The sequence below is a fragment of the Hirundo rustica genome, chromosome 2 (assembly GCF_015227805.2).
Source record: "Hirundo rustica isolate bHirRus1 chromosome 2, bHirRus1.pri.v3, whole genome shotgun sequence".
NCBI lineage: Eukaryota > Metazoa > Chordata > Aves > Passeriformes > Hirundinidae > Hirundo > Hirundo rustica.
In genome coordinates, this window is record NC_053451.1 from 108,996,642 (window position 1) to 109,011,050 (window position 14,409).

Here is a 14,409-nt window from a genome sequence, read left to right on the forward strand (position 1 = left end):
CTATATAAATAAATATTAATCCAACTAGTAAACAGATGCATCAAAAAATTAAATGTCTATTAAACAAAATTGCTACCCAAACCCCAGATGCGTAATTCTCTATGTGTAAGAAATGAGTTATTCCTTTCAAAGTAAAGAAATAATGTAAACTAAAGAGGAGATGCACCTCTGGTCAATATGGATTTTAACTCCCCTGTGTAATTGCAAGTAAGGGACATGAACCAAGTAAATCACATTTCCTCTCATTGTCTTAAAAATCCATTGTGGCTTTCAACACAACATTGAGGTGACAAAAGCATCTTCCTCAATACTTTAAATCTCTGTTCTTACAAGTCCCTATGTATAAAATACTGGACCCACTGAATCCAATTGAAAAACAAGCGGGGTCTGTAAAGGCAGTGGGATTCCACTCTGCATTATCAGCTACGACTTCCTCTGTAGGTTATGCACCAAGTAAACTAACTTTCTTTCACAATTTCAATAAGACATTTTTGGTTTGTTTTATATTTGGCATCTCTGCATTATATTCCTAAGAATTTCCCACTTTTCTTTCCAGTATTACTAGAAAGTGATAGTCTACACATTGTTCACTGCAATATTACAGACAGCACTGGCAAACTTTCTGTAAGAAAAAAAAAAAAAAATTAAAGTACTGCTATTAATTCAACAATATTTTATAAAACAAAAGAGAATGTGTCATGATGCCAGGACTTAAATAAGATTATTTCATGAAAACTCAGGGAGAGGCTTTTAAATTCACCTAATTTTTAAAGAGCAAGTTCCACACAGCCTTGCTGGATGTGAGCTCCCTTCTGGTTGTCATAACATGAAATTGGCTTCCAGCTGTGTGGTTTGTTTGAAAATATATAAGAAAGTTGTAGAATTTAAGCTACAGAATTAATGGAATTAGCTCTGTAAGTTAAGAATGACATTAAGAACACCTAACACCTTAAAAAACCCCCCAAACCCCCAAGTCCCAAACACCACCACAATGTATACAATATGAAACATTAACCAATAAAGTGGTGAAATTCTTCCCAGAAGGATTAGGCAATTTATTCATTTTGATTTTGTGTGCTTATCTGGGTGAAACTGTGCAACATTAATAAAATACATAAATGTAGGGGCTGTGAAGAAGCTATTTTTTATGATATTATCATGGCATTATATTATTATAATAATTATAATAATTATATTATTATTATTATATAATATTATTTATTGGGGAAACAGATGCATGTAAACAAAAGATTGAACTTAACATCATAATGCCCAGCATCCACTTACAGCTGTGAAAACCTATCAGCAATGTTGAACGGATCCAAACAAGATTATATTCATTCTGCTACTTATCATTATAGTGAAGTGATTACATTCACTACTTTCTTTTTTTCTTTTTATTTTTTTTAATTTTTATTTTTCTTTTTTTTTTCTTTTTCTTTTTCTTCCCCCCCCCCCCCCCCCCCCCCTTAGGACTAGGTAATTTGTTTATAAAACAAAAACTTTTTCAAGTCTGTATTACCTGCTGGAAGAATAAGGTTTCATAAATACTTCCGGGAAATAGATCTCCATTAAAATATGTATACAAATTACAGAGACTATATTAAGAACATATATATATATAGCAACTCTTCTTTACATATGCCACTATTTAGGATCTCATCTACTAGCAAATACAAGAGTTAAGATGACGTGAATCTCTCCCCATTCAAATTTCAGTTATTCATTTAGACCAAATTCTGAAGTGCCTCTTTGCAAGAAGCTCCTGTACTTCTACTTTTCTGATGTCCCAGTTATGGCTCTGGTACAAAATACCACAATGGAAATTCTCTGACCCCCGAAAAAATAATTTATTTCACTGACTGAAATGTTTCCTTTGCTTTTTGAGGGACTGTTTGTCTTTTCTCATTTGTAGTCATAAGAAAAATGCTGGTAGCCTGTTTTAATCAAAGATGGGGGATTACACCACCATGGAACTCCTAGGAATTGAACATTTCCAAGAGAAATGGCATCCAGGTTCCTGGCATCCAAGAAATGAAAGCAATCAGACAGACCCTGGTGCAACTCTGCATGCAGAGCATGTCTCAGTTGATTAGTTTCTAATCCCCCTCCCAGAAACATCAGAATGGGGAGAGGGAGAATCTGAGCTTCCCTTGCACCAGTTTCATTCATCAAAATCTCAGGAAAGGAGTTCTGGTACAAAATAAAAGTTGTGTTTAAAAAACAACTTCTGCATGGTTGAAATCCGTGCAGAAGGCAAATCATGCTGCAGCGTGTAAAGTCATAGGGATGAGCTTTGCTGAGGATTTATAAGCGGTTTGTGGCTGCATACAATAATATTTTACCTACTTTACATATGGATCCATAGGATGACAGGATGAATCATGTTAGAACAAATAACTGCAGTTCCCTGTGCAGATATTTACACTTCGAGTGGTGTTCACAGTTCTGTCTCTGATCCTACTGTGCTGTGACATAGTTGTTATCTTTCAGTTTACTATAAAGTACTTACAGGGGTTTTGTTACAACTTTTCTTTTTTTTTTTTTTTTTTTTTTTTTTTTTCTTTTTTTTTTTTTCTTTTTTTTTTCCTTTTTTTTTCTTTTTTTTACTCAATCGTTTTGGTTTACTATGGTGGTTTTTGTACATCCCTCCCATCACCAAATACCAAGCATGAATTATTATGTCTGAAAAGAGAAGTTACATAGAAATGAAGTTTTTGGTGTTTTGTGGGTTTTTTTTGTTTGTTTGTTTGTTTTTAATTATTAATATTTTGCTTGTTTTGTTTTTCTGAAGATGTGGCTTTTAATTATTTTATAATGATAGAGCTTTTTTATAGGGCTTATTTTATAATGATAGGGAAACAAAGGGCTTTTAATTATTTTATAATGATAAAACTACCATGTGCCAAGTTGAACTAATGATTTTTTTTTCAAACAAACCAGAATTTAAAGGAAATGCCAGGGATAGTATATTTAGTCTTGATGGTCATTAACATATGTAGATTAAAAAACACAACAACACTTAATAAGTGAAGAAAAGTTCTGTGTGCCTTTACACTGCCTGTGTGCTGTGGATTACTTGAAAATACTCTGCAATTTGAATCTTTCTAAAATAAATTAGATGGCTCAGCTCTCACAGGTGGGATTGCAGAATTAATCAGAAGCTGACATTATGGTCTTCTCAGTGGTTGATTATACATATTTATTTGTTTATTTACAGCACATTTTTTATTTTTATTGCATTTTGGCCAGTGACTATGAATCAGTTGACACAATTTACAGTTTGTCTTCTTTTACGGATATTACTGATAGGAAATATGTTGCTAAATGTAATTCTAAGTACTTCAAGTCAACTTTACTCACTGGTATAACACACGGCGTTAAAAAATCAGATTAAAGCATTGGCAGAGTCATAGTAGGGAGTGATACAGAATTTTCCTGGTAATACCATCTGCTATTTCCTTTTTAAGAACACGGTTTCCTGGCAATCTAATTCTTATCAGTCCAGTTCCTGATTAAAAGACAAATAAACCCTGCAGTTGTTAATGTCTTCAGTGATAAATATGTTCACTAAATCAGGCTTCTAATTATAAACGGATTTCTAATATACAATGTTTAATGACTATCTTTCCACCCACATGTCATTTTTCTTATCTATTATAACAGAGCTGAATTGAAATGGAAAGATTTAACTTGTCTCTACTGAGCAGAAAGGCAGGATTTACAGTCTTCAGTATATTGCCCATCTCATTTCACATAATTCAGCCAAGTTTTTGTTCCGTTCGTTGAAAAATTCTACAAAGGAACAAATAGCACATTTCCTTTGATGTCCAGATTAATGCTATCTTTCATTAGCTTCATTTCTTATTCAATATGGACATTCCTTTTTATTTCTATGTGCTTATACCTCAAAGACAACGTTTAAATGTATGATTTCTTTTAGTGTCAACTCTGTAATTATCTTTGTAGCCCTCTGAGTTTTTTTCACTTTTAAGAAGACATGGGTGCTGAAAATGAATTAGAAATAAGTGCACTAATAAATATAACTGCTTCCTTGTCCTATAAACAAAAAAGATTATTAGCTCTCTGCTTAGATATATTGACAGCAGCACACATCCAATTTTCAGTTCATTTGCACTATTGAATTCTCCTCTCTCCCTCTCCATTTTCCATCCTAGCTTTTCTGCAGACTTTTGTCACAATGGGAATCTGCTGGGCTTAATTCATCTCCCAGTGCATTTCATTAGATTGGTTACTGTCTTTGGCAGCCTACTCACCCAGGAAGTCCAAAGCCCAAAGCTGTGACATTAATCAGATACTGTGAGGCTCTGGTTCTGGGGACTAAATTATTGATGTACGATTTCGTGTGATGCCTCAATGAAATCCACATAGGAGTATAAGCATCGTACTTATTTATGAAGTCCTCACAAGAATTTTAAAGTGTCCAGGATAAAATGCAGCACTGTCACCTAGTGGGAGCAGATTCTTTAGGAAAAAGTATAATCCACATAATTTCTGCAAATATTTACACTTTTAAGTCTAGGATTTAGACTTACACATATACTACCTGTTGGATTGTTCCACATTAAAAATCTGCATATATATATATGTGTGAGCATTTGTTTACATTTCCTAAAAGGCAACCTTAAAATGGAATTTTGAAAGACACTCAGTAGATATTTTGCCAAGAGGCAGCTGCTCTCCCCCAAAGTTGTTTGTTTGTTCTTACTTGAGTGATGAACTGACTGAAGGGGAAGAGCTGAGGAGCTAAATGAATTTAATTTGTTGGGAAGGCTTGGAGGAGTATTTGAAGCCAAAATATCCTTTTTACCAGTTTTTCCTTCACAACTTTATGTATCAATTCCCTGTGAGAATTCCCAATACTCAATAGCAGTCTTTAAGACTAGTAAGTGAGGTGGTTCTTGTCTGATATATTTATTTCATGTTAATAGTTTTTATTTTAATTAGCTCTTGTTATCTTCTTTGATTGTCTTCAGATAAAAAATATGTTGTATTTGTGGTAGCAAGCTTAAGACATAACAAAGGCTTCCCACTGTGCAGCTGCACTAATCATCAGGTTTAGGTCCTAATTATGCAGCTTCTGAAACATTAAGGTTCATATCTAACAATAAAGTGATATTAAGGACAAATCTTCCTCTTTAAAGCCCTGAGAAGCTACATACATCTGGATCGACAGGAACATGAAGTGTACATTTCTGTTTCAGTAGAACTGTACTGTGTAGACCCCACTGAAGATTATTTTTATTTTTCTGAGTGAATGCCCTAACTACCTAGCAGGTTAGTTTGGGGATTTTAAACAAGAAGATTTTCTAATTTGTTTTAAAAATCTGACATTGGGCCTTTATTTTGGGTGTTAGTCACTGGAAAGCTGCACAGCAGAAAGGAAATTGAGGGTGTTGGTTGGCAGGTATGAACATTAACCAGCTGTGCCCAGGGGCCAGGAAGGCCAATGGCACCTGGCCTGGATCAGCAATGGTGTGGCAGCAGGAGCAGGGCAGTGATTGTCCCCCTGTGCTGGGCACTGGTGAGGCCACACCTCAAATGCTGTGTCCAGTTTTGGGCCTCTCACTACAAGAAAGGCATTGAGGGGCTGAAGCTGGGGAACAAAGAAGGGGAAGGGAGCTGGGGAAGGGTCTGGAGGGTCAGTCATGTGAGGGGCAGCTGAGAGAGCTGGGGGTGTTCAAAGTGGGTAGTTAAGCACTGGAATGGGATGTCCAGGGCAGTGTCAGAGTCACCATCCCTGGAAGTGTTGAAGAAACAACGGGACACAACACTCTGTGCTGGAGTTAATTGCTGCGGTGGTGCTCGGCCAAAGGTGGAACTCCAGGACCTTGGTCTTTTCCAGCCTTCATGATCCTATGATTCTAAGATCACAATATCAGTCCAAAGAAATGAGAGGAACTGCACAAAATTTACTGCACGAAAAGCAGCAAGTGAAAATGAGAAAACATCGAGCAACAACAGGAGAGAACAATGGGGGTTGCAGGGATTTAGGTTTTGATTTGAAAGTGAAAATTGCAGTAGTCAAAGCAGTAATTGTAAGTTAATAAGAAAGTTGTTAATTTTGGATATCGTGTTTAAAATACTGTCTAGTAGAGACAATAGAGATACTGTAGAGACTGATGACCGAAAAAGAAGAATTCCAAACCTAACAAAAGATATGTAGACTTTTTTTTTTTTTTTTTTTTTTGTTACTGTTGCTATTCTAGTATTGTTATTAGTTTGCAAATCATCAAGGCATTTTAAGGCTAAAGACACTTTATCATGCTCACAAACTTGAAAGGGTTAGTTAAAATCAACAACAAAATAACAACCCATAAAACAAATTTTACTCAAGTGCCTTGAATCTTCACTGCAATTAACAAAATTAGGAAGATTGCCTGTGTGTAATTCATGACTATTTCTATACTGCACAGTTAGGCTAGTAAAATGTTGAGAGGATTTCTCTCATTAAATAAAGCAGAAGTGGCTTTTTTTTCTTCTGTTTTATTTATTTTTTACACAAACCCCCAATACTATTTAGGGGATTTATTTTATAGAAACACTTGTTCAAAATGCTGCTGGCTGCACATATTTATTTGAAATTTTGAATCTTTGCATAATGTTGAGCATAGTGTGCTCTAAAATGCAGATTTTAGTATGTGTGAATAATGATGACTTGGTTTTTTTATGTCCCCAGCTAAATTGGATTTCTATTACATGTGCAGAAAATGAAATAGATTAGCTAGTGTTGAGTGATAACCTGCCAAGTTTTAACATCACATTAAGAGAAATACTCTGTTTTATACCGATCTCTTGCTTTCCTCAGTTTCCTTAAGATGTTTATCTACACTATGATTTTGAGCAAAGTTTTGATTTAGACTTTGAGTTTTTGACCTGAAAGAGGAGTTCAAGGTGAAGTCTCATGGAAGTAGGAAGCCCCCAGAATGCAAAGGAATGAGCTAGAATGAGCTTTGCTCTGCTAAAGAAAGCAAATACCTTGGCTGCTATCTGAACATGTGGAATATATAGTGCTATGGCATCTTTAACCTTTCATCTACTATTTAATACCTTTCTAACCATGAGTAGAATGGTGTAAGAGATTTTTATTTACATGGATACTGGGTAGTTGATTTATAGTCATTTCAGTGAAGATTATTGCAACGTGAATTGTGTGATTGATCTCTGCAGAGACGAGATGGTTTAAACTTTGCTGAGCGTAAACGCTAAGGTGAGATATTGCCAAAACATTCACTAAGTTCCACTTGCTAAAATGCCAGAATTTTTAATTCTTTTTCTTCATCACGGAAGAAATGTAGCTTTCTGTGGTAGTCACATGTGTGTGCTACATTGTTACCTTGCTCCAGGCAATTTCAGCATCCAAATTGCTCGGCATCCCCTGCGCAGCCGATCTCTTTGTCAGTTCCGCGTCTGTCGCTGCGAGCCACTCTGTCAGAGCATTGATCTCTTTCCGTAGTTTCCGGGACAATTTCAAGCATTTCTCTAACTCTTGCTTTTTTTCTGTCACCTGCAGAAAGAAAACTTGTGGTTATTAACCCTTCAGTGAAACAGGTCAGGTGGTTTCTATGTAACATTTTCTGTTCAATAAAAACTAGCCTTGGGATTCCACAGGTGAAGTTGCACTTTGAGTATAGGTATGTATTGATTTGTTCTCTCAGTATCAGTCATTCTGCTGCTAGAATGTTAGAAACACCTACAAGAAAATTCTGTGCAAAAAGGTGCATTGAGTTTGAACTAGTAAGAGAGCTCCAAAATCCACCTCCTATGTTTTGAAGTTGTGCACAGCAAATTAATTTGTAATAACTGAACTAGCAGGCTTTCCTTGAGACACAAAACAGATGTCAAAACCCCTCACAGGGCATATTTTAACATAGGTGACCATAGGGGAACTGGGATTCCTCAAGGGTTTTTTTCTATGTGGCTAAGCTACGTGGAAGCAAAGAAATACCAGTCAAAGAAAGAATCAAATCTTGAAACACAAATGTCACTGAATAATGTCAAACCAGAGCAGCACCTTTAACCTGAAGGTTTTAATTTTCTGAATGTTTTGGAGATGAAGTACTTGCGATGACCTCTGCTTCAGTTGTAAAGTTTTTTTTTTTAAGCTTGGTACATGGTACCTGGAACAAAGGTTGAATATTTATGTTGCCTTGACTGTCTCACGCTGCATTTTGAAAGAACAGGGCAAATACAACCTTTCTTCCAAGCCTCTGAGACTCTTCAGAGAGAGGAAGAAAAGGTTTTACATAATTAGTAGAAAGCAGAAGAGTAAATTAAGAGATCTTAGATGGGAAACTACACTACAATAGACATTAGGCAACTAGGAGAAGAAAATATATATTAATATATTATTCTGTGATGAAGTTTAAAAAAAAACAATCAGAGAAGGAGTATTAAAAGCGTCACTAGACGCAATAGATCACTAATATTTAAAAGAAATTCCTCATCAGCTTGAACAACAAATAGTAGTCAAGTTAAGACTGTAGCCACTGATTTGTATTTATGTTTTTTTTAAATTAAAAAAAACAAAAAAACTTTCTATAGTGGTAAAAAACTGGTATCAGCATCTACTAAAACTATTTTGTACTTTGCCACTTAGAACAAGTAGTGGCACAATAAGCACATTGATTTGTAGATCGACTGCCAAGGAGAATTTGAGGTTTTAAAATGTAATAAGATGTTACAAGGTTAGGTACATGGTTTTTGCTACCCCTGAGTAAGAAGATGAGATTTGCCTAGGGAAAAAGCTATAAAGTGTTCTGATAATTTATTATCACTCTGTAGAGACTTACTACTGAAATCTCATAAATTTTTCACTGAATATGCTTTATATGCTTTCTTGCATGCCAAATTTATTAAATGATACCACAGAACTTAGAGTCAGGCCAGGAGTTAAATCCCTGGGAAGGACCATAAAACTCAGCTTTTTAGAGCTCCATTCATACATGGAGCCAGGTTTTCCACCTCTTCTTCTGAAGAGTGCAGTAGCAATTGTAAATAACATTACTTAGCAGCAACGCAATGCAAAGTGCACTACCCTGAGCTTGATTGCCTGTTTGAGAATTTTAAATGCCTGGTATATTATAAAATGAAGTTACTGATACCTGTCAAAACAGAGAGAGAATATTTGTGTTCTTATATCCATCTCTAACGTGCTTATTACATAAATTATACAACAATATCTCCATATACATTGCATATATCCAGAGGTTACTGATTAATGTGTGTTAGTGCTTCAAATGTAAAGATGCATTTTCTACAGAAAAATAGGAAACAGTGCCCTCTAAAGGCCTTCTGGGTCAGAAAATGTGCTTGTGAGTTTCTTTATGTATGTGGGAGCCTCTTGAAACAGTACCTACAAAATCACACAAGTGAATCTACGGAAAGTGTTTTTCCCTCAGACCATAAATATCAGCACTGAGACTTATTATTAGTTATAACTATTGTTAGTTTTACCTTAAAGAGTCTTTTTCTCAATGCAATCATTTAGTGCTGATAATGGCTATTTAATTCTTTAATTTCTATATATCTGAGCTTCTGTGACTTTCTTTAAATTGTTAATTACCATGCTGTGTAAAAGTAAATGTGAGAAATTCCATTTAGGGCAGCAAAGCAAGCCCAGCACTGCAAATTTTTGAGACAAATCAATTTGCAATGTGGCTCACTTCAAGTCACTAATGGCTCCCTAATGGCACATTTTTATCCCTTCATTAGATGAGAGAGGTTTCTTACAATAATGGCACCTGTTTGCTGTTAAGTTAAACATAATGCAGGAATAAATGCCACAGTTCTTTCTAAAATAATGGAGAGCTCAAACATATTATCCAATCCCAAATGACAACTCTCCTCACCTACTGATATCCAAAAGATTGACATCTCTTAACACCTTTACTTTCTAGAAAGAGAGAACTGTTTTAATTCAGATTCCCTAATGAGTATTATTTCTGTCAAAAGTAACATAACTCTTATTTTTTTATCATACTGTAGTCACCAGGGCTTGATTCTCATTATCTGTTTAAACCACATACTGGCCTTCAGTATTAACATGGGTTCATTTTCCTAGCTATTAATAATTTATGATTTGAATAATTTATAATGTAGAATTTGCTTCCTGTCCTGTTTTGTGCTTTTCAAGTGTATAAATTTTAGAAACAAATGGACAGGTACCATCCGTCTTTCACAATTTTCAGTCACCTAGTCACAGCACCGAATTCACTCTAATCCTACAGTTTTCAGAAGCTCTTTGAATGGTTCTAATGAGGGCAAGAGAAATAAAACAGAGTAATGAAGGATGTGCTAAGTGAATTATTTAAATGAAGTCTTCTTTAGGACAATTGCCACAATGCCTCTTCTGAGTCTTGTTAATATCAGTTAGGAGCCTGTCCATTCTACTCTGTTTAGTTCACTTTTAGAGAAAATTGAGTAAACAAAACAGTTTCCCATTGGTAAGTGGCTTACATATTAAGATACAGTGAAAGAGCAAGTCAGGGTTCTTGACATTTATATCAGGGAATGGTTATAACAAAATTTGACCACATGCAAGTGCAGAAGCCACAAAGCACAGTGGTACACCAAGCGCTTCTTGAGGAAGGATTCAGTGGCAAGACCGTTTTGTTCAACTGATTTTTGAACTGCAAAAAATGGAAATTACATATTTTAAGATGTATACAGTCAGAGGAAGAAATAATTTAGAAGGTAGACTTTTTCTCTTTCATGAAGCAGCCCTATAAATCAAACTTGACTGAAGTAATTTTCTAACCTGAACTGACTCTTTGAGGCATCAGAATGAAACAACATCCCCAATCCAAACTCTAAAAAAAAACAAACTAGCAGGAAAAAAAAAAATACAATATTAAGAAAGTAAAATTTTGCATTGCAATAAAGGAATTTTTTTATTTTCCTAGGCAGTTGTTATTTTCTTCAGAGCAACTGAATAGCCATGATGGTGATTGCCTTTGCCTCCACTGCTTCTGTCCCACTGGAAGAACCTTGAAAGGAATCAGTAAAAAACCCTGTTTACTTACCACACCGAGGTTACTTTTCACTTTGCCAGTATGTGGTTTTATATTAAAACCACAGAACTTACCTTTGCACCCAATTCATTATATTGCAGCTTCAAAGCTGTAAGCCTTTCATCCAGTTCCTTTGGGTTCTCTGTCTGCTGCTTCTGAACAATCTGTCTCCCAGTTTTTATCACTGTTTCCACTTCAGACTTCACCTCACTCAGGTTCTTATACAATTTCTAATCAAACAGAAATATAAAAGTGAAACAACACCATTAAACATGAAAACTAGAAAAGACCATTCAAAGTAGAAAAGCCCATCTTTACAGTGACCTCAAAGACAGGTCACTAAAACCAGTGTTAGAAATTATATACATGAGAAAGTATACACCGTTATTAATTGGTTTAGGCTGTGACAGAGGTTGTTTTCAAACTCAAATAATGCAGTATTTAAAACAACAGATGCCTTCTGTCAACTCATACAGAATGTTGGGTATATATGAACTACAAATAGCCACTAGTTTTTAAAATCTGACATTTTTTCATACTGCTAAATCTAGAGACTGGAAGGATAAAGGTGTGTTACCCTCACATTTAGTGTTATACTCTAAAAAAATTAGTTAATTAAAAAAACAAAAACAAAAACAAAAAAAACTACATAAAAAATAACAAAATGAGGTGGACAACAATTACATTATTTACTTGAAGTAGCATGTAAATAAGTCAAATCCCTTTCTAGATGCTTATATGATGATAAATTCTTCATTCCTGAAAACCTGTCAGCAAATTATGAAGCTGTTGTATGATGCACATTGTCTAAATTCTGATGATATACTACAACTAGATTTTGAAAAACAGGAACATTATGAGAATCCTTGTAGTTAAAGATGCTCTAAAATCACTATAAGTCTTCCACAAAATACATCAAGGCTGCAAAAGCCAGCTGCTGAGCGAAGACACTTTAATTCAGTGTAGAGCTTTGAACCACAACATCATTCTAATAAGAATGTCATTCTCAAGAGAATATGAATTTAAGAGCAATTTCATTTAAGAAAAACAAAAGATGTAATGCAATAACATTGACTTTTTCCATGCTTAATTTCTTAATTTATATTTTTTCTAAATTCACATCTGAAAGAGACTGGGAGGGGGGGAATCTTCAGGCATGCCATTGACTCGGGGAAAAAAAAAATCAAAAACCTCAACAAACAAACAAAATAAAGCTAAAAAAAAAAAAAAAAAGAAAGATAAACCAGCTACTCTTGCTGGTTTTATTACAATCTTCTTTTTCTGATCATCAAGAACACAGTGTTTAGCTTTATTTCCTTTTAAGTGTAAAGGGGAGCAGGATTATAGTGAAATTAAAGAGATATCTACAGATTTTCCTCATATTCTTTAGGATATAGTCAGGACATCTTTTGCTCTTGAACTGAAAGAAAGCCATAGCATGCCACCTCATGGAAGTTTTAATCTATGGTTTTCCATTATGCTCTGTGTTTCCTGGCTAGAATAGACTTGTGCTCCGTAACACCTCTTTTAGTTATGTCACAGAGTTCCATGACGTAGAATATTGAGGAAAATAGAGCCAATATGGGGAGATAAATTCAGCTGCAGAAAGGGATCCTAACTGGTATTCTCACATAGTGAAAGTGCATGTCTAGACTTTTAAAGGGGGGATTTGTTGTTTTTCTGAGGTTTTTGTTTGTTTGTTTGTTTGTTTGTTTGGGTTTTGAATTTTTTTCTGTAACTGATACTTTGTTTCTCATCTGAATGAAGGACAATAATCTCTAATTTTTAGCTTTCTCTGCAGAAAGCCAGTAGAAAGACAGCATCTTAAATATTCACCATGCAATGATCCAGCTGTGATTGTACTACTTCCTGCTCAACACTCTTCATCTCCAGCTTGGGCACCTGCAATTTCACTTCATCTAGAATTCTTTTGCATTCTTGGAGGCGCTGTTCGAAGTTGGCTGGCTTCTGAAACAAGCGGAACTTCATGGACACATCCTGCAGCTTTTTCTGAAAAGTAAACATGGGAGAGTAGAAAGTGTGAAATCAAATCAATGCTGAACACAAGTCTTAGTCCTGTCACAGAATACTTAGAATACATTTTCAACCAGCAATTTCTTATTAAAGGAATATAAAACTTTTGGGGAAAATGCCAGTGGCAGAGAATCTTGGGTCTGCACTGGAGGATAAAAATTCTTCCATCATCCAGGGCACTGGATGCAGCAGAGCCTGTGGCAAAAGAGCCCATATATACACACTAAGAAAGGGAGAAGTTTTGTATTTTTCAAAATGCAAACTTTGGGGGCATGGAGAGAAGACAGATTTAATGGCTTGAGGATAAGCCATCCACATTGCAGAGTGAATTTTCCTCATCTCTATCAGTTGCTGCTTCTTGGTATGAGGAATGAATCTTTTACTCCTTTAAAGAAACCTAAATAAAGTGGCTTGGCCGTAAGTAAGTCTAGCACAAACCCCAAGATTTAGAGTATAAAATTGATTTATATTTCAATTTTTAAAAAGCCTAACCTAGAGTAAAAAGAAAGCTATTTGAAGACAGGAAAAAATCTGTGACAAGCTTGGCTTCTAATTTCACCATTCTCTATCTTTGTGCATTAATTAGACTGCTTGCTCACATGATCCCTAGCTCAGGGGAAGGGGAAATAATTAAAAATAAAGGAAAGGAATTTTAATTATCTACTTGAAAAAGAACTAATTTCTCTATAGAAGTACAGAGTGAAGTATTATTGAGTAAGTTTTTCAACTGTCTGGGGAACAAAAAAAAAAAAAAATAAATGTCACTAAGAAATAGCTAAGTAATTAAATAGGAACTCAGCATCTGCAAACATACATCTTATTTTTTATTTTTTATTTTTTTCAAATCCTGGACACTTTATTCCACAACAGCGTGGTCTGTGCCATACAGATTTGAGGAAAAAACTGTAATAAGGCATAGAACTGGTCTATAGATAGGCATTGGTAAAAAACTTTCCCACATCCATCAGATTTCTGAAAAGGAGGCAAGAATCATGAGCAGCAGACAACCTGGGGTACCACAGAAAAGGATGTAAATATCCAGCAGCTCCTTCCAACAACTTCCCTCATTATACATTTTTTATGAAAGTGACATCTAATGAGATAAGAAAGGAAGTCTTTCAGTCAATAAATAAGTGGACAATGAAATAAAAGTAGAAAAAAAGGGAAAAAGAGGTCTGATTTTTCTTCAGTGTATTTGCATGCACTGAATTTGTAAGGAATTAGTTTTTCATTCTCCCGTGACACTTCCATTTGATAAAGATCAAATCCTGTGGGTATCTTGCATTGCCACATCTGTATCAGTTACCATTTGTGTTGGTCAGTACATTACAAGTTATTTAGA

General features: G+C 35.1%; 1 protein-coding gene across 6 annotated transcripts in view; it reads right to left on the reverse strand.

Moving 5' to 3' along the window:
* DMD (dystrophin) overlaps positions 1 to 14,409 on the reverse strand; it is a 1,060,860-nt gene that overhangs the window by 619,699 nt on the left and 426,752 nt on the right. For all 6 annotated transcript variants that reach the window (XM_040088691.2, XM_040088709.2, XM_040088718.2 and 3 more), the window contains 3 exons: positions 12,870 to 13,043; positions 11,108 to 11,263; positions 7,358 to 7,528 (listed from right to left, as the gene is read on the reverse strand). In XM_040088691.2, the coding sequence (XP_039944625.2) occupies positions 7,358 to 7,528; positions 11,108 to 11,263; positions 12,870 to 13,043 (501 nt within the window). The remainder of the gene's footprint in view (positions 1 to 7,357; positions 7,529 to 11,107; positions 11,264 to 12,869; positions 13,044 to 14,409) is intronic.